At 41.9% G+C, this 21877-nt stretch overlaps 1 protein-coding gene across 2 annotated transcripts in view; it reads left to right on the top strand.

Annotated features, from left to right (window-relative positions):
- cep85l (centrosomal protein 85, like) overlaps positions 1-21877 on the top strand; it is a 383155-nt gene that overhangs the window by 357095 nt on the left and 4183 nt on the right. For both annotated transcript variants that reach the window (XM_041187501.1, XM_041187500.1), the window contains exons 8-12: positions 2030-2184; positions 5589-5706; positions 9799-9849; positions 15165-15272; positions 20827-21049. In XM_041187501.1, the coding sequence (XP_041043435.1) occupies positions 2030-2184; positions 5589-5706; positions 9799-9849; positions 15165-15272; positions 20827-21049 (655 nt within the window). The remainder of the gene's footprint in view (positions 1-2029; positions 2185-5588; positions 5707-9798; positions 9850-15164; positions 15273-20826; positions 21050-21877) is intronic.

Here is a 21877-nt window from a genome sequence, read left to right on the forward strand (position 1 = left end):
CCAACGCACAATAGCAGCAGTGTGTACCATCTACACGATGCAATGCAAGAATTCACCAAGGCTCCTTAGCCAATAACTTCCAAACCCACAACCACTACCATCTAGAAGGATAAGGCCAGCAGATAGATGGGAACACCACCACCTGGAAGTTCCCCTCCAAGTCACTCACCATCCTGACTTGGCAATATATCGCCATTCCTTCACTGTCGTTGGGTCAAAATCCTGGAACTCCCTTCCTAACAGCACTGTGGGGGTATCAATACAGCATGGGCTGCAGTGGTTCAAGAAGGCAGCTCACCGCCATCTTCCCAAGGGCAACTAGAGATGGGCAATAAATGCTGGCCCAGCCAGCAAAACCCACATCCCATGAATGAATAAAAGAAAAGGAGGTTTCAAATATGAGGGTGAAATCACAAGGAATTTTAACATCAAAATCAAAGGGGAAAGAAAGAACCAAAACAAATCCTTGAGATCTATGGAAGTGACAGTTTGAGGGTGGGAAAAGACACCATTGTTAGAGATTCTGCAGCCATGATCAGCAAGAATAGAATAAAAGGAAATATTTGTATTTATATAGTGCTCTCCATGACCATTGAACATCTCAAAGTGGTTTACAGTTAATGAAATGGTTTTGAAGTGTAATGCAGGAAACATGGCAGCGAATTTGCACTCAACAAATTCCAACAAACAGTGTTGTGATAATGACCAGATATTCTGTTTTTGTGATGTTGATTGAGGGATAAACATTGGCTAGGACAAGGGCATAACTCTCCTGCTCTTCTTTAAAATAGTGCCATGGGATCTTTTACATTCACAGGAGCAGGCAGATGAGGCCTCATCTGAAAGACAGCACCTCCAACAGTGCAATGCTCCCTCAGTACTACACTAGAATACTGATTTTTCCCAGCTAAGGCAATCTCATTAGGTTGGGCATTATAGGAACTATCTTGGAAGGGGTTGTTGTGATAGATGATCATAATGGATGCAGAAAGATCAGTGGGATAACCTGATATCATCATAGGCATCAAGAATATCATTTGTGACTTGGGCTAGGGCCAATTTTTTGTGTTGTATAAGGGGCGAATATCTGACTGGAGAAATTCAAGCTCCAGGAGAGATGAACATGGATATGGGAGGCAACAACATGCTTAAAGACATTGCTGAAGAGAGGAAGGTTGAAGATATTTAAAAATTAAGATGAGAATTTTAAATTTCAGGTACCAAGTGACTAGGCACATATATAGATCTGTAGGCACAGGGATGATGCACAAATTGGTGCAGTATAGAATATGGGTACAGAGTTTAAGATAAGCAGAGTTTATGGAGTATGGAGAATTGGAGGTTGTCTGGGAGAACTTTGGAGCAATCAAATCTGGAGTGACAAAGGTCTGGCCAGATATAAGCATAGAAGTAGCTTGCAAAGACAGATGGGTGCACGGTTGACTTTTTAAGGAAGATAACAAATTTGAAAGGGAGAGTGACAATGTCAGCCAGCATGAGGACCAGAAAATAGGAATGTGGTCAAGAGTGCAGCAAGTGAGTTTCAAGGTAACGATCAGCTCAAGGAGGCAATGAGGCAAGTTGAAAGATAAACAAGAGAGGATGGGTTTTCAGCACTAGTGGAAGGATTTAGCTTCATGGATAAGGAGAAGGGGAAAGTAGCAGAGACAGTTGAATGGATGGTCTCAATCATGGTGACAAAGAAGTGCATAAACTTCTTGCACTTGCTGTTAGAGGTAATACCCCATAACATATGTAATGCTGTGTGGCATTAAGCTAAGGCAGGATGTTTCAGGATGCTCCATGCGCATTAATTGGCTGGAGACAGGACTTCCGACCCTCACTCAAGCAGAAGTCCCACCTTAGAGTAGCTGGCCAATCTGGGAAGGCCATCTACAGATTTTTATGGAAGCCCCTGCCCACAAACCCACTGATGGGGGACTGTAAAATTGTACCCTTAGGGTCTGTAATTCATTTCCTAGAATAAAAAAAATCACTAATTGTTAAGCTCTTACTGTTGCCATTACAGCTTACAATACTGAAAGAAAAAAATGAGAAATTTCAGGACACGTTCAAAGATTTGGAGAAAAAGCTTGGTGAGAATCGAATCCTATGCAGAGAGAAGGAGTTACTTCTGGAGAGTCAGAAAAAAAGAGAAAAGGAGTTAGTTGCCACTGTACAAAGGTAATATTTATTCAAATATTAATTTTACATCTTTGCCTGAATTAGGATACCCGTGAATATCAGACATTTATTAAAAGTGAATTGCTGTCTAGTATTTTGCAAGATAGTTTACCAGATTTTCAGAACTGAATGCAATGATGAGATCAAGAATTCAGTGGTGTAATCAGAACACTGGTAACATGGTAATATGTTTTGTGCCATGGCTTTTGTAGGACATATTTGAGCAGCCTACTGTGATACAGGCCCTTGTGCATGTTTATGCTGACATAACCTTTTGCTGTGTTGTCCAGCTCTAGCCGTTGGTATGCATGGCTCACATCCAGTTTGATGTAGGATCTTCCTCCTGCAGGTTTGGTGTACAGGTCATCAATCCTTGGGATTGAGTATTTGTCTAATTTCACAGCCTTTTTCACAGTTGATTTATAATCTCCACCGATGCGAATGGTTTGATCTGTTTTCGTCTCAGGGACTATGGGTGCTGCCCATTCTAAAAATTGGACTGGCTGGATTATTCCTAACTCCTCCAACACAGCAGAATTCCTCATCCACCTACTCCTTTAAGGCATAAGGCACAGGTCTTGCCTCAAAAAACTTAAGTGTTGCTTCAGGATCCACATATTTTAGTTTGTAGCCATTTTATTTTCCCCAATTCATCTTGGGAATACAATGTCATATTTTTTTAACAGCTCGGGAATTCCTCCTGTTCTGACTTGAAAAATTTCTGACCAGTTGAGTTTAATTTCTTTCGTCCAATCATGGCCCAGAAGGTTAGGTCCTTCACCTGTTAGAACAATTACTGACAGCTGAGCTGTCTGTTGTCTGTATGATACAGGTACAGAGCCGATGTTTTTCACCTGTATTACCTCTGCAGTATATCGTTTTAGCTGAGCCATGGTTTTCTCCAGGTTCAATGGCTGGGTACCTTCTCTGAGGTATTTAAAGATGTGTTCCCCCACCACTGTTGTAAATGCTCCTGTGTCGACCTCCATGATCAGAGGCTTTCCATTTAATTGAAGGGTAATGTTGATTGATTCAGTTTTCCTGGCCTTAAGATTGCATAGGGAATAAATATCAGGATCAGCAGCTTCAGGTTCATCAATATTGTGCAATTCAATCAACGTGACCTGCTGTCTGAATGGTTGTCTTGCTCTTGCCCTGCACTGTTTTACAAAATGCCCTTTTTTGTGACAGTAGTGGCATTCTGCTTCTTTAAATCTGCAGATTTCAGGTGCATGATTACCCCCACTTCAGTAATATTTTAGTTTCTGAATTACTGGTGAGCTGCTTCCAGTATTTCTTTTGTTTCTCGAGCGATAGGGACTGTGTCCCGCTTCATGGTTGCCTCCCTGGTCTTCACACCATGTTCGGCAGCAAGTTCCCGCCCTAACTGCAGAATGGCGTCATGTTGCATGCTCTGCAAAGCTTGCGAGTCCCTCTCAGCACTCTCTATTTCTAGCGCTATCTCCATGGTGCACTTGAGGTCTATATTAACTTCTGCAAGTAAACGGCGCTGAATGGTGTCGTTGTGTACATCACACATCAAACGATCTCACAACAGTCATTTAAAGAATCACTGAAGTCACAATGCTCCATTGACAGTTTTAACTTTGTGATGTACATTGCGATTGACTCACTGGGGGCCCTTTCTCTAGAGTTGAACTTGAATCTTTGCATGATCACCGATGGTTTAGACTGAAAATGTGCTTTCATGAGGTCTACTAGCTCAGTGAAGGTCTAGAATTTGGCACATTCGGAGTGTCAGACTACGGATTAAGTTATATATGTTGCTCCCACAGACACTTAGGAGAACTGCCTTTAGTTTCTCCTCCACCGTTGTTTCCTTCACCACAAAGTAGAAAACTGGGCACTCTATGTACTGACTCCAGTCCTTGATGAATGAGTCGTACAGGTCAATTCTGCCAAACAGAAGCATTACTTAATGTATGATAGAGATTGGGCCGACTAGACCTGTATTCGCTAGAGTTTAGAAGAAAAAGAGATCTCATTGAAACATAAAATTCTGACAGGGATGGACAGACTGGATGCAGGGAGGATATTTCCTCTGGTTGGGGGAGTCTAGAACAAGGGGTCACAGTCTCAGGTTACTGGGTAGACCATTTAGGACCAAGGTGAGGAGAAACTTCTTCACTCTGAGGGCGGTGAACCTAAGGAATTCTCTACCACAGAAGGCTGTGAAAGCCAAGTCACTGAATATATTTAAGAAGGAAATAGATTTCTGGACTCTAAAGGTATCAAGGGGTATGGGGAGAATCTGGGAGTATGGCGTTTGAGATAGAGGATCGGCCATGATCATACTGAATGTTGGAGCAGGCTCGAAGGGCCGAATGAACTACTCCTGCTCTTATTTTCCATGTTTCTATGTTTTTATGGTGCGTATACTTTTTTCTTTCTTTCTTCCCTTAAAAATCTCAACACTCAGATTTAAGAGGTGAAGTGCAGTGTTGGCGCTATTTACCCTCATTGCCAATTGTAATAAACTTGGACTGCAGGGCAAGTTTCTTGTTAGAAACAGTAAACTTTATTTACATGGCTCCTGATGAAGCTACATGCTTGTTCCAAGACCAAGGTTAGAAAGCTCTGCCCCTAAGATTACCCATGCTTAGGACTGATTCGTCTATACAGTCACATGATCCCCATAATAGTATAAAAGGTTTAACTTACAATTACTACATCAAGGTTTAAAACATTTTGCACCCGAAAATTCACAGTCATCCCAGTACAAATGCCAGGATGACATTCGTTGGAAGCCTCCACTGCTGGTGCCATGGAGAGGTTCATTAATTCGATTACCATTAACTGATGTCTGCCTCACTAAGGGTACACCTGCGGCAGCTAAATATAACCAATGCTGGTGAGTGCCCTTACCCCTAATTCCATTCCCCCATTCAAACAGGCACCAACTCCCACATTAAGTGCACTCCACACCTTTTTAAGGGCAGGAAGAGAAATGTTGGTGCTAGCTCGGGATGCAATGGGCCCGATTTTAACACTGTGTAAGTGGATGGGTTTTGAATGAGTTAAAATCGGGCCCAATGAACCTGGAACCGGGTCTATTGTCTGGTCATTCTGATCTACTGCTCCCAAAGAATGGTTTGAGGTATCAGCAATGTAGTTTGTTATTTTAAAATAAAGTTACACCATTTTTTGGTCAGTGATTATCTGTGTGGTTGGTTTTCTTCTTTTAAAAATAGCCAATATTTTTGATATGCAGCTGCACAAATTTCTTTAACTACCAACCTTCGAGGTACATTATGGGATGTCTATAAGACAACTATTGTCTTTATGATAAAAACAGAAAATGTTGGAAACACACAGCAGCGTCTGCCCTGAGAGAAACAGAGCCAACATTTCAGGTTGATGACCTTTGCTGTCTTTGTGTTCAGTTTGCAGCAAAAAGTAGAGAAGTGCCTAGAAGATGGAGCTCGGCTTCCCATGCTGGACATGAAGCAACTTCAGTGTGAGAACGACTACCTCAGGAAAAAGTGTGAACATGCCAGCAAGGTTAGCTTTTGCCCTTTGATATGACATTATGGTAGTATATGGTGCAGGTTGCATGTATCATAGAATGGTGCAGTACAGAAACAAACCATTTGACCCATTAAAGAAGGGATTATGTGTGGGTTGCCAGTGTTCCACTCAAAGCAGGCAGGAACTTTATGAAAAAAAATTATGTTGAAGCAAAATCCTGATGCTGTGAAGCAAATGTACATATACTTTAAGGTACTTTTTAATACATTCATCATGACTCACAATAAACCTTAGCAAAACCAATCTAATTCAATATGTTTTAAAATGTTTCTAACTGTTCTCCACTATAAAACTCAACTTCTCTAGCACACGCTTGAAAATTTCAATTCATGCAACATCTCCAACTTTTTGGGGGAAATAGGTCCGGATTTCCATAGCCTATGAGTAAAATATGGGAGGCGGCCAGCTGAGACCCTCATGTGGCCATTAATTGGCCATTTGAGGGCCTCAAAAGGCCCAAGAGCAGGGGGCGGACCCACACTTTCCCTCCCTGCCCCTCTGTAAAGTTTGAGACAGGTTGGGGGTGGGTGGCTCAGTGGCAGAAAGGCCACCCTCTGGATTTTATGTGCCCCACTACCTTCAAACCCACTGACAGAGGAGTATAAAATCCAGCTCCAGTGTAGGGAGTGAGGTGATGATGTAGCAGCTGGGGAACTCTGAAGTATATAGGGGGGTGGGGTGCGTGGGTACATTAGGAACCCAGAAAGAGTGTTGAGGGACTGGCAGAGGTCCAATTGCAGGGGTATGATCACAGGGCACATCTGACCGCAGAGAGGGTCTGATGACATGAAGGGAAGACAGGAAGACTGTTTGTTTGAGCGACAGGGATTGAAGCACTTCTTCTCTGGGTTCACAAGCAGTGCTGGAAAAACTGAACCTGTTGTATCTGGGTGCTTTTGCCTCCCGTTCGCTGCTGGCCCTCCAGGGCCAGGGGAAACCTGGCCCATAGCATTTCAATTTCCAAGTAAAGACACACAGCTTCATTAAAATATGGCCATGGTTTTTAGAGTAGTTTAGTCACACATGTTCCAAACTATGGGAGAGGTTTAATGCTCTCCCCCATGGCATGTTTGATGGCTAGTGGGCCCTGCCACCTTTCTACCACTGCCTAAATAAATCCATGGGTGAATGGAAGATTCTTCCACCCCAACTGAGGTTCTTAAGTGGGCAATTAATGCCCACTTACAGGCCTCATCCCATCAATGCTGGTGTTCACGCAGCAGTGAGCGGGGGACTCGCCATGTGCTGAGCCCAAAAAGTAAATCCTGTCGCATTTGCTGGCGGGCTCCCAGGTTTGGGGGTCCCTTAATTGAGGGACCCAGCATCAGGAGGAGGGACACCTGCTGAGAGTCACTCCCATGGCCTTGCTGCCAAGACCCTTCCCCAACCCATCCTGCAATCCTCCTCCCACCATCACTCACCTGTGTTCCTGGTGATCCTAGGTCTCAGGTGGGTGTAATAACAAAAGCAGTCAACACCGCCCTGGTGGTGCTGCCAATCAATGAAGGCCGCCTGCCTCTGAATGGCCAGCGGCTCTCAGTGGGTGGGACTTCCACCCCAATGTTCCTTGATTCTGAGGAAGGCACTTAAGGTAATGGAGGGCCTTTCCCAAAGGAGGTGACGCAGGGCTCTTGCCAGTTCTCCAGCCAACAGACAAGACCCCCATTGCATATATTAATTACCGCTCAATTTTTCCTCTAAGCTGCATGACCGCACAGCTGTGCAGCAACCCAAAAGTTCCCATGCAGGCTGTGCCCCTTTAAGTTCCCACATGTCTGCGGCGACATGGAAACATTTGAAGGGCTGCACATTTAAACAAATCAGCCATGCACTACACAATTAATTAGAGAGTACATTGCCTATAGCCTGTTCAAACAAAATGTGGGCACATTGGAGGTGGGCTGAGGTCAGTTTCCTGTTTTTGAATTTTATCCCCTCCCCAGCCTGTGGTTTAAAATTCTTCATTCTATCTTTTCCTTTCTGTGCCTTCTCTCTTTCCCAACCATTCTGTCTGTCTCTCTCACTCTCACCTTCTTCCCTCTGTCTCTGTACCTGTCCCTCCCTCTCTTCCTTCTGTGTCATCTCTCTTCTTCCCCTTCTCTCTGATGAATGTTTGCTTTTGTGTGTGTGCCTCTTTCATTCCCTTCTGCTCCGACTCTTTCATATTTCTCCCACTTTCCAATTCTCTCACCTCTCATTCTGTATGTGCACCATTCTATCTGTTTCTCCTACTTTTCTTTCCTTTTCTATGTTTCCTTCCTCTTCTCATTACTTTTATTTGAGAAATTGGCTGAAGAACAGATGCTGAAATGTGCTGGTGCTGCACCAGCAGCACGTAACATTAGCTTCTCTGAAAACAGTATTGTTACCTCCTGCAGGTCTGTGTTTGTACATAAAAGCAAAATACTGTGGATGCTGGAAATCTGAAACAAAAACAAAAATTGCTGGAAAAACTCAGCAGGTCTGACAGAATCTGTGGAAAGGAAGACAGGGTTAACATTTCAAGTCCATATGACTCTTCATCAGAACTAAAGAGGAATAAGAAATATGGTGAAATATAAGCTGTTTAAAGGGGGTGGGACAGGTGGAGCTGGATAGAGGGCCAGTGATAGATGGAGGCAAAGGAGAGATTGCCAAAGATGTCATAAACAAAAGGACAAAAGGGTGTTGACGGTAGTGATATCTCCCATCTCTTGTGCATCTGCCCTCACATCTTCCTCTAGCTCCCAGAGCCATGATAGGGCCCCTCTTGTCCTCACTTAACACCCCACCAGCCTCCGCATTCGAAGGATCATCCTCTGCCGTTTCTGCCAACTCCAGCATGATGCCACCACCAAACACATCTTCCTTTCACCCCCCCCGGTGGCATTCCGTAGAGACAGTTCCCTCCGGGAGACCCTGGTTCACTCCTCCATCACCCTCTACACCTCAACCGCCTCTCACGGCACCTTCCCATGCAACCGCAGAAGGTGCAACACCTGCCCCTTTACTTCCCCCCTCCGCACTGTCCAAGGGCCCAAACACTTCTTTCAAGTGAAGCAGCATTTCACTTGCACTTCTCTCAATTTAGTCTACTGCATTCGCTGCTCCCAATGCGGTTTCCTCTACATTGGAGAGACCAAACGCAGACTGGGTGACCGCTTTGCGGAACACCTTCGGTTTGTCTACAAGCATGACCCAGACCTCCCTGTCGTTTGCCATTTCAACACACCACCCTGCTCTCATGCCCACATGTCCGTCCTTGGCCTGCTGCAATGTTCCAGTGAAGCTCAACGCAAACTGGAGGAACAGCACCTCATCTCCCAATTAGGCACTTGACAGCCTTCCGGATTTAACATTGAGTTCAACAACTTCAGATCATGAACTCTCTCCTCCCTCCTCACCCCCTTTTTGATCCCCTTTTTTCTAATAATTATTATTTTTTTTGTATATATATTTTTCTTTTCCCACCTATTTCTATTATTTTTAAAATGTATTTCTATCCATTGTTTTATCTCTACCTTTTAGCCTACTTTGATCCCTTCCCCCCACCCCACCTCCACTAGGGTCATCTGTCCCTTGCTCATTCTGCTTCCTATCCTTAATGTCACCATTAGCACATCCTTTAGCTAATATCACTACTGTCAACACCCCTTTGTCCTTTTGTCTATGACATCTTTGGCAATCTCTCCTATGTCTCCACCTATCATTGGCCCTCTATCCAGCTCCACCTGTCCCACCCCCCATAAACAGCTTATATTGCACCACATTTCTTATTCCTCTTTATTTCTAACGAAGAGTCATACGGACTCGAAACATTGACTCTGTCTTCCTTTCCACAGATGCTGTCAGACCTGCTGAGTTTTTCCAGCAATTATTGTTTTTGTGTTTGTGTTTGTACCTGTCTGCTTGCTTGAAATAGAATTTTGAAGAAAAACAACACACACATGCTGCTACTGGTGAAAGTGCCAGGTTTTGTGGCAGTATAAACAATAGTCATGTTGAAGTGAGTGTGAATCTCAGTTGTTAGGCTAGAGCCAGTGCACTGATGCATAGCTTCTGGTTTGGTTTTACTTTTTTCTGTAGGTCATTGATGATCAAGAACAGCAAATAGAAAAATGTAACCTGGAGAAACAGGTAAATTACTTTTCCTGCCTTAGTAAAATGTGCAGTGATGACGAGTTCTCTGAAGAGGCCACGAAACTAAATGATTTTCACTTCCTTGTCAGTGTATAACTGGCACATATCCGCAAATACCTGCTCACTGATACTTACGGCCACTCAGCTCCATTGCTCCAAATACGGACAAAGTAGCTGAACTCGAGATGAGGTTAGAGTGACTGCCCTTGACATCAAGGCAGCATTTGACCGAATGTGGTATCAAGGAGCTCTGGCCAAATTGAAGTCATTGGGAATCAGGGGAAAACTCTGCACTGGTTGGAGTCATACCTAACACAAATGAAAGCAGTTGTAGTTGTCGGAGGCCAATCATCTCAGTCCTAAAACATTGTTGCAGGGATTCTTCAGGATAGTGTCTTGGCCCAATCATCTTCAGCTGCTGCATCAATGACCTCCCTTCCATCGTAAGGTCAGAAGTGGGGATGTTCGTTGATGATTGCACAATGTTCAGCACCATTTGCGACTCCTCAGATACTGAAGCTGTCTGTTTCCAAATGCAGCAAGACCTGGACACATTCAGGCTTGCACTGATAAATGGCAAGTAACATTCGCACCACACAAGTACTAGGCAATGACCGTACCCCACAGGCAAAATCTAACCATCTCCCCTTGACATTCAATGATATTACCATCACTGAACTCCCACTATCAACATCCTGGGGGTTACCATTGACAAGAAACTGAACTGAACTAACCATATAAATACTAAGGCTACAAGAGAAGGTCAGAGGCTGTGAATTCTGTGGAGTAACTTGCTTCCTAACTCCCCAAAGCCCGTCCACCATCTACAAGGCACAAGTCAGGAGTATGATGGAATACTCTCCACTTGCCTAGATTAGTACAGCTCCAACAACACACAAGAAGCTTGACACCATCTAGGTAAAGCAGCCTGCTTGGTTGGCACACCATCCACCATCTTGATCATTGACTTCCCCCACCACAGATGTGGCAGCAGTGTGTACTATCTCCAAGATGCACCACAGTAACTCACTTAGGCGAGTCGACAACATCCTCCAAACCCCCCAAACTCTACCACTCAGAAGGACAGACAACAAATGCATGCAAACACCACCACTTGTAAGTTCCACACACCATCCTGACTTGGAACTACATCGCTGTTCCTTCACTGTTGCTGGGTCAGAATCCTTGGAACTGTGTTGTCATTTGTGAGTTTAGAAACAATGACCCTAAAAACATTTTGAGACACATGTCTCAGGAGATGCACATCTGTGCATCTGTGGCTTCCAGCACATCAAAATGCATGGGATAAGAGGAAGGTGTGAGGAGGAGTGAGGCCCAGTCAGGTTGGAGGCACATCTATGATACTGCCCCAGGAACACTGGATGGAGCCTGCTGGGCTGGAAAGTGGTAGCCTTTGGAAAAGTACTAGGGATTTGCTTGTAATTTTTAAAAAATGCACTCCCTTGAATTTTGGAGTTCTAGGCCTCGACTCCTCATTTCTGCAAGGTATTGGGCAGTTCCACCTACCTACGTACCTACATGGGGTCCTGACTGAGAGCCGGAGTGGAATTCCCATTATTTTGATGGCCTTGCAGGGGTGAAGGAAGGCCCTGTCCTTACAAGAGGAATTGCCAATTTAGAGAGCTATCTTTTGGGGTCCCAGATTAGTTTATAAAAATCCTAATTGAATCCCACGGAAACTCCAGTGGACTCCACTGAAACAAGGGCAGAATTTGGGCCCCAATTTCTTTAAACATGAATTAACCTATTCCTGTTTTGGGAATGAACATCTGATTGGAATGGGTCTGTATCTTCAATCATGATCTTTTCTATCTCACTCTTTAACATGAACTGAGAGAATTAGAAGTTCCAGCTGAACTGGAAGATGCTGCACATTATAGAGGAACATGGAGACCTAGGGGGTCCAAATATAGAACAGTGCTCATGAAGGAAGACGAGACAATAAAGGGGAGAATGATATTTGGGGTCTTATAAATTTGGGTATGAAGTACAATGATAAACTTGTCCAAAGACAATGCTTTGGCCACATTTAGAATATAATATATAGTTTAGGGTTTCTCAATTTAACAAAGACATAAATACCAAAGAGATTTGACAGGGTGGATAAGAAAATAAAACAATAAAAAAAGCCTTTCAGCATTATAATAGATTAAGGGGACATCACTCAAATGGTCAGCACCATCAGATGCAAATGCACAAAAACTGAAACCAAACGAAGACTGGTAAACATTACGTTTGATTACTTTCACCAAGTATTTACAAAGTAACTATGAACAAATAGTCACTTGTTAGTACAGAATTTGAGTTTTGCTGAAAAAAGACATTTTGTCGAAGCTTTTCATCTTGCTTTCATCAGGATAATTGCAAGAATACCAATGTCAGGGGAAGCAACTTTATACCGTATTAGAAGAAAGTGCTGATTGGTTGGCAAGTGGACTCTAATTAGTAGAGGCATTGCCTTGAGAAATGCACCAGTTAATGGTGAATCACAGTTAATGCCATGCATTGTTTGAAATTTGAACCAGGCAGCTTAACTCTGATTAGACAAGTCATTGCCCTGAGGAATGAGCCAGTGAATGGCTGAAACTTATTTTGTTTAGCTGAAACAGGTGCAATATGTTACATGTTCTTTTTGTCTGCAAAAAACAGGGCCCTGGGTATTAATATATGTAGCTTCCAGTACACACAAATGTGCCAAACTGCAAGCCCAACTGACAATCTTAAATTGATTGTCAACGTAATTTTTAGTACACTGAAGATCATTGAGCAAATGTTATCCAATCACTGAATCACATCCATTGTTGGACACTGTTTTGAGATTTGCAAGCACGGGCTGCTTGGGTAGCAGCATGTAATAATTTCCTTGCATGTCTTAATGGGCTCCATCCTGCGCTCAAATTTACCTTTGAAATTGAGCAGTCAAATAAGTTCCCTTTCACTGACAGGCAATGGCATAATGGTATTATTACTGACTCGTATTCCAGAGGCCCAGGGTAATTCTCTGGGGACCTGGATTCAAATTTGAATTTGAATTCAATATTTTAAAAAATTCAAAGTCTGATGAAAACCATGAAACCATTGTTGATTGTCGTAAAAACCCATCTGGTTCACTAATGTCCTTTGGGGAAGAAAATCTGCTGCCCTTACCTGGTCTGGCCTACATGTGACTTCAGACCCACAGCAATGTGGTTGACTCTTAAAGTGCCCTCTGAACAAGGACAATTAGGGACGGGCAATGAATGTTAGCCTAGCCAGCAACATCCACATCCCATGAACAAATATTTAAAAAAATACTAGTTGAGAAATCTTCCAGAGGGTTCTCTACCATGGTCTATCGCAAGCCTACCTTCACTGGTCAATACATGTGTAAGGAATCTTACAGTTCCAAGCGCTATAAAATTGGCTGTATTGGCAACCTCATAGGACCCAAGCCATTTGTTCACCATACAAGCTTGATGCTGAAATAGGGAATATCAAAGACATCCTGCAGGATATTGGCTACCATGATTAGATCATTTCGTGCTGTATATCACACAAACTCTTGAATGGGCCTAAGGCCATCATTTTTGGCCCTGAAAAGTGCCCAAGTCTACCTCAGATTACCCTGGAAGGGCAAAGTATCTCAAAGATATGAGCAACAGGTGAAGCTTGCTGTTTCACCTGCTACTGTCCAGTAGCAACAAGAGTGATCTTCGCACTAACAAGATGCTACCGTCAAACCAAAAAGATATTCTGCCTATCTCACAAATAAGTAATGTGGTATATGAATTTCAGTGCCAGTGTGGTGCTAGGTATGTAGGCCATACCTCTCAAAGACTGGTGGATTGTATCAAACAGCATGCCTCTACCGGTGTTTGCAGCCAGCAACATACAAACTGAACCCAACCAGCCCGTGCTTGCAAAGCTCAGAAAGGTGTCCAATATTAAATGTGATTCCATAATTGGACAACGTTTACTAAATAATCGTCATTCTGCTAAAAATTATGCTGACAACCAATTTAAAAGCATCAGTCGCGCTCACAGTGTGGTGTATTTGTGTGTGCTGGAAGCTACATATATCAATCCACAATGCTTTGTTCTTTGCAGACTGGAAGAACATGTACACACATTGCGCCTGTTTCAGCTAAACAAAATAAGTGATAACCATTCGCTGGTTCATTCCTCAGGGCAATGACGTGACCAATCAGAGTCAAGCTGTCTGGTTTAAATTTCAAATAATGCTTGGCAGTTAACTATCAGTCGCCATGAACTGGTGCATTCTCCATGGCCTCTAGCAATCAGAGTCCACTTGCCAACCAATCAGCATTCTCTTCTCATACAAAGTTGTTGCTTCTCCTGGCATTGGTATTCTTGCAATTGTCCTGACGAAAGCAAGACAAAAAGCTTTGACAAAATGTCTTTCTTCAGCAATAAACAAGTCTCTCTTGAGAATTAATAAAGCCAACATTAATGACTTACATATAAATAAAGAGGTTTAAGTATAATGGGTAAAAAAATTAATCCCACAATTAAATAGTATTAAAGCCAGGTGCTCTGAGAGAGGTGGGAGGGGATTTGGGAACTTTGAAAACCAATATGAGGGAGGAACTGGCATTGGAGAGGTACCAGTCGTTTGAAAATGGTGCCCATACTCTGAAAAGGTAACAAAGCAGATGTAGTGTCTGCAGACTCAATAATCTTATAGGAATTCCATGTAAAATATATATTCAATTGTCAGGAGTAATTGGGAAATATCTGTAAAACAATAAGCTAGTTAACAACAGTCAGTATGGATTCAGAAAGGCACATCTGCCTGGCCAATAACAAAGAAACAAGCAACCACTCTTTGGATGCTCAGAGTCCACTCGATATAATTTTGAAATGATAGCCCTATGAATTGGACATCCAGCTTTTACTCAAAAACATGAATTTGCTTCATAGGCAAATAGGGATCCTACACCTGTTATAAGACATCAACTTTCAAGTACAAATGAGCACTCTTTCCACTTCCCAGCTAAGATCAGATAACTCAGCACAGACTAGAGAATAACCGTGGGACATCCATGGTTAATATAGTTCAGCCTTTTACTGCCTGAATGAGTTGGGTGAATATTTCATAAATTTTCATTTTGTAGTCTCTTGAGTAAATCTCAATATGGTGAAGGATTCTAATATCATGCTTATCTACTTATCCTAATGTAGACTTCTGTCTACTGCCATACAATCTTCAAAATGCCTGATACAAACAGGTTAGTTGTTGCAGTGCCGTGTTTTGATCAGATATTCACCAACTGCTGTGATACATTTTGAAGGCTTTAGAGGAAAGGTTGACACAAGAAAAGTCTGCCTCTCAGACCTTCCGGAAGGAACTTGGAGAGACACAGAGGAATCTGCAGCTATTGAAGGAACTGATGGAAGACGTGAGTGGACATATTGTATTACCTCTGCTGTGTCGTTGATTTGCATAATGGTAGTGCTATTGTAAAATTCAAACAGCAACAACTCACATTCATATAACACATTTAACATAGCAAAAATATCCCAAAGTGCTCAACAGTGTTTTATCAATAAAAATGTTTTTCACACTGAGTCACAGAAGGAGATTTCAAGACAAATGACCAAAAAGCTTGGTCAAAGCAATAGGTTTTATGCAATAACTTAAATGAGGGGAGAGAGATACGGGGAGATTAGGTAGAAAATTCCACAGCTTAGGGTCAATGCAACTGAAAACATGGTCACCTATGGTGGAATGATTAAAATCAGGAAAGTGCAAAATGCTGGAATTAGAGGATCACAAAGATTTCCAAGGCTTGCAGGATTTGAGAAGATTACAGAGATAGGAAGGGACAAGGCCGTGAAGGGATTTGAAATTAAGGAGATGAGAATTTTAAAATGATGACAAACAGCAATGAAACTCATCTCAGACAAAGACAAATTTTATCTTTAAAGATAAAACTGACTTTTGCATCAAAAGTAAAAAAAGTACATGGAATAGATATAGGAATGCATCTATGAAGCATTCAAATGCAATGGACTAAAGATCAACCTCTTAATAAAGAGAAAAATGAAAACCACAGAATATAGATGTAAAATTCAAGACAAAAATGCTTCTAACAATTTTGTTCCATGAGCACCTAGAGATTACAGCATTATTAAATAGGACTGAATTTGTTTTATGATTTCTAAAAAGTAATAACCATTAAAACACCACTGCCATTTTCTTTCTTCAGTTGTAAAATAGATGACAACAAGTCTTGCTGTGTATAGATCTTGCTGACAAACTACTCATTGTGAAGGGAACAATAGACTAATTAGGCCAGCTGTGGATTTATGTTCCTTTTATTTTGAGTAATTACTATTGAAAATTAGATAACATTCATTCAATTGTTTTCATTTTCCCTTTACTGTAAGACCACAGCCAACTATGTTGCTTCAAGTGGCCTACATAATGCAGTGTTGGTGAGTATAGATTCACAACCTAGCCAAAGCTGAACACTGGATATTTAAATTAATTAGAGTAAATGAAGGAAGTATAGTTATCATCTTTCAGTGTAACCCAGAGCTTGCGATATCAAATATAGGCATTCACAAGGTGTTAATTGGAATGGGTCACCTATAAACCCCTCAGCATCAATAAAATATAAGTGAATGGTTCTAATTTTATCTAAAATATTTCTAGCAGTTGCAAGCCAACTAATGAATCAAATTCAGTATTAAGAACTAACATTTGACAGAACTGTGTTATTGGACCTTTCATAGGATTAATTGACCTCAGCAAGATTTCAGTCTTCCTAGACCATAGTACATTAAAGATTTCATGGAACTTGCAGATCAATGCATTGAAGGTCATTTTGTACACCGAAGTAGTGGATAAAGCAGAGTGTAGGGTGGATGATTAGATTGGAAAAATGGCAGCTGTGGGAGATAATTAAAAATGAGATGGGGCCTACATGCAGCAGTGAAAATAGATTCACAACTTGGTGATAGCTGAACATAAGGCATTTAGACATTTAAAGATGGCATTGAAGGACATTATCAATTTTGTACAATTCAGTAGTGGATAATGAAGAATTTAGCCTATATTATTTGGCTGGGAAAGCAGCAGTGAGAGATATTTAAATGCAAGAGTACTATGATGTATGTTAAATATGTTTTGTCTTTAAATAAACAGTATAACAAAGGTTAGTGCAATGATGTGGTTTAAAACAGAATATGATAAATGAAGGGAGGGAATACAAAAATGTGAAAAATTAGAAATACAGAAGAGGTAGAAGAGAAGCAAAAAAAGTGAGAAGGGATTATGAAATATGACAGTCATCTTAGAATGAAAATTTATTGGCATGCAATTTTTATTTATGAGTCAAAGAATAGTCAAATAGGGGCAGGAACTAATTGAAGATTGCATGACAATAGTCAAAGGGGCCATATTATATGGTGTAATTGCTTATGATATGGGCTGGTAATTCATTGGTAGGTACGTGACAGACAATATGGATAAAGGGAATGTACCTGGTGAGTGTGACAAATTGTGCTTCCCAGGGACATGTGCTGAGGCCTTAGCTTTTTGCATAATATATCAATGACTTGGATGAAGGAGTAGAAAATTGTATATCCAAATTTGTAGATGCCACTAGGTTAGGAGTCATAGTATGCAGTAGATGGAAGCAAAAAATTACGAAGGGCAAAAAACAGATTAAGTGAGTGGGATAAATTGTGGTAGATGGAGTTTAATCTGGAAAAATGTGAGATCACCTACTTGGGATCCAAGAAAGACAATTTTTAATGATGAGAAGCCTGGAACTGTGTTGGAGCAAAGGGATTTGAGTGTCCATGCACATAAATCACTAAAGGTTAGTAGATAGGGATGAACAGTAATCAGAACGGCTGATTGAATTTTGATCTTTATTTCAAAGGAGTTGAAATACAAAGGGGAGAAAGTTATACTTTAGTTGTACAGAGCCTTGGTCAGATGACAATTGTAATCCTGCACTCGGTTTTGGGCATCGTAGCTCCGAAAGGATGACCAGCCATAGCTCAGTTGTAGCACTCTAGTCTGTGAGTCAGAAGGTTCTTGGAATGAGGCCCACTCCAGAGACTTGAGCACCAAAATCTTGGCTGATGCTGTAGTGCAGTATTGAGGGAATGCAACACTGTCACAGGTGCTGTCTTTCAATTGAAATATTAAACCAAGGACCTACCTGCCTTCTTAGTTGTAATTAAGAGGTCCCATGTATTTTCTAATAACGTCTCCAGTTTGCTGAAACCCCAAGGAATTTTGAGGCCAGGGTTATTGAAACATGTTTTATGAAAAATAGTGATTGAAGCCAAAGTTGTGGCATGAATTAAAGCTATAAGCATTTAAAAACAAAAAGTATAAAGTCATATAAAACAGCAGGTTGCTGGACCATCCACATAAATTATGGATAGAATCTTGTGGAAGTGACGGATGTCTTGGGCGTTGATTAGAGAGCCAGCAAGACCTCGTGTTGCCTCTTTGTCTTGTGCCACTCAGGCACTTGACAGGTCAGTGGAGGGCCTTCCCGAGATCAAGGATCTCGGGACGGAAGTTATGCCCATCGAGAGCTGCAGGTCAATAAAAGGCTGGCAGGTCTTCTGTACTTAACAGCGCCACTGGGGAGGCGGTGGCAACTGCCCATCCTACACCCACCCAAGGCCCTTGATCGAGGGGAGACCCAGGCACAGGTGAGTGTTGGCGGGAAGGTGGCTATGGGAAAGGTGGGAAGGGGACTCGGCAACAAGAACAAGAGAGTGGCTCTCAACACCCCTTCCCCCTCTTCCTGATGCCAGCTCCTTCATTCAGGCACTGAGTGCCTTTGAATGAGAGACTACCGCATACCCCCTCACCCCACCCCACCCCTTGCCCCAGGAGCCTGCAAGCAAACATGCTTGTCAGCTCCCCCATTGGCAAAGCCCATGCCTGCCACATGGTTAATAACAGCGGTGGTGGGATGAGACCCTTAAGTGGGCATTAATTGTCCACTTAAGGGCCTCAATTGATGGTAGGGCAGGAAGGTCATCCATGGGCTTTCCCGCTATGCACTTAGTTGGGGTTAAGGTGGGAAGATGGTGGGCTCCCCACCCACCATCCTCCTGCCCAATTAAATGCCCTCCTCCACCAAGAGTTCTGAGACTGGGAGTTCTGCAGCAAGTAACTCACCTCCTGACTCCTCAAAGCTTGTCCACCATCTACAGCCACAAGTTAGGAATGTGATGGCAAGCTCTCCATTTGCTTGGATGAGCGCAGCTCCAAAAACACTCAAGAAGCTTGACACCATCCAAAACAAAGCAGCCTGCTTGATTGGCACCTCATTCACCATCTTAAACATTCATTCATCTACAACTGACACAATATGGCAGTGTGTACCATGTACAAGATGCACTGCAGCAGTTTGCCAAGCACCTTCCAAACCCACAGCCTCTACCACCTAGACAAACAACGTCAGCAGACACATGGAAACACCAGCATCTGTTAGTTGAACTTTAAGTCACTTGCCATCCTGACTTGGAAATATATCACCATTCCTTCACTGTCGCTGAGTCCCTGGAACTCCCTTCCAACAACACTGTGGGTGTACCTATACCCACATGGACTGCAGTGATTCAAGATGGTGGCTCACAACCACCTACCCAAGGGTATTATGACACAGCCGATGGTAAAGGCTGAGTTGTTTAAATCCCAGAGGGAAACTTGAAACAACCTTCATAACCCATTTTTGCAATTTGTATGTTTCAAGATGCAGACTTTGAATTCAGTAGTAATAAGACCATTGAATCTCAAGATTCGATTAACTAAATTAAACATTTATTAACACAAGAAAGATTGTGAATACACAGGTACATCCACAAAATTACTGCTACAATAACTACACAAATCCCCTAATTAATCTGACTCTCAGTTACACCCCCATTAAGGCAACAGTAAATCTCATAGATTTAAAGAGACACCTGCAGAGCACACCCTGGACAGTTGCATTCAAAATGAGTTTCTTTCAGCTCTGGGTCCTTGCAGACAGACTTGAGGTTTACAGGCTGGAGGCTTTTCATACCTGTTGAATTTTAAGATGCCTCTACCTTACACAAATTTCCTTTCTCTTTTATACATATCTTTCTCATTGAATGTAAATTTTATACATATCTTTCTCATTGAATGTAAATTTTCCATTGTATCACTAGGCTTTTAACTTTACTTCTTCTAACAATAACATCCTTTCATCCCACGAATTTTACTAGTAAGCTGAAAAAATATAAACACATTGCTTGGCATGTTCTAGCTAGGTGTAAGATTTCAATCGGGGTCTTGAATGGTTTCTTTCAACAAATACAAATTTACACTTTACCTTCTACCCTCCTTACGTTCACCTGGTTAACATCTCAAAACTATTATACATCAAAGCACACAGGCTATAAGCTAAAAGCAAAATAATGCGGGTACTGGAAATCTGAAGCAAAAACAGAAAAAGCCGGAAAAACTTATCAGGTCTAACAGCATCTGTGGAGAGAAAAACAGAGTTAACATTTTGAGTTAATGTTTCAGAGCTCTGAAGAAGAGTCATACAGACTCGAAAAGTTAACTTTGTCTTTCTCTCCACAGATGCTGTTAGACTTGCTGAGTTTTTCCAGCTTTTTCTGTTGTTGTTTTAAAGCACCCAGACTAGCTGGCTTAATCCAGTTAAGACACAGACAGACACACACACAGACACAAACCCCACTAGAACTCTATTTTAAAAAATAATTTCCAATGCCATTATTATATCTTCTTGACAAGGGCAATTAGGAGTGAGCAATAAATGCTGGCCTAGCCAGCGATGCCGACATCACATGGACAAATAAAAAAGGAAAGTTAATCAGCTCCAATTGAAGAGCTAGCAGCAACATGTGTACAACTGATCTAATAACTTCCTGTGCTGTAATTTCTGATACCCGTATGTAATAAATTTTTTCATATCTTTGAAGTTTTCATCAAAGAACCAAAGGGTGTCAGAAAATTCAACCTTTGACGAACAACCGCAGGAAACAGAAGAGCCCAAGCAATGCTTAACAGAAGAAACATCAGCTATCCAAAAGCTACTGAAAGAAATGTCCCACTGTCTGCGTGACCTGCGCACACTATGCAATATTCTTACTCAGAGGGCGCAGGGCAAGGAGCCAAACCTTTCTCTGTTACTTGGAATACAATGTAAGTATACTTTTGAACTTACTTATTGACCTTCTGTAGGCTTGCAGAGGGCACGTCCAGACAGAGGGTAGTTTTTAGGTGATACAAGGTTAGAAGGCAGAAGATAATTAGACCAGAACATGTTTGAATAATTCATCATGTGAAGTCCATATTTTTATATCATGTTTTCATTTTCTATTATTTATAGTTAAATGTGCTCCAGGTAGGCCTATTTCAAGAATCCATAGCACAGGAAAAAAAAAAGTTGAAGACCCTTTGGACTCCTTTGCACTTCATGCATATTTCCTAGAATATCCCCGAGTCGGGTTGGGGAGGGAGTTGGGTAAAGCAGCTGAAGTTGCATAGAATTACACCAAATTTACAACATAGAATTTACAGCCATTTGGCCCAACTAGTCCATTCCAATGCCTATGCTCCACACGAGCTTCCTCCCACCTAACCCTATTGGCATCACCTTATATTCCTTTCTTCCTCATGTTGCTTCCCCTTAAATATATCAATGCAATTCAACTCTAACTCCTTATGATAGCAAAAAGTTTCACTTTCTAACAATCCTTGGGTAAAGAAGCTTCTCCTGAATTCCCTAGTAGCATTATTAATGACTCTGTTAAAATGATTCACCTTAGTTCTGGTCTCACCCACAAGTGTAAACCTCTCTGTATGCCAACATGTCAAACTCCTTCATAATTTTAAACATCCCTATCAGGTCACCCAATAGAGAAAGAAACTCCAGCCTCTACAATCTTCCCTGATAATTACAACCTCTCAGTCCTGGCATCTTCCTTGTTAATCTTTATTGCATCTTCCTCTCTGTCTCTATCATTTTTT

Source organism: Carcharodon carcharias, chromosome 5, assembly GCF_017639515.1.
Source record: "Carcharodon carcharias isolate sCarCar2 chromosome 5, sCarCar2.pri, whole genome shotgun sequence".
Lineage (NCBI taxonomy): Eukaryota > Metazoa > Chordata > Chondrichthyes > Lamniformes > Lamnidae > Carcharodon > Carcharodon carcharias.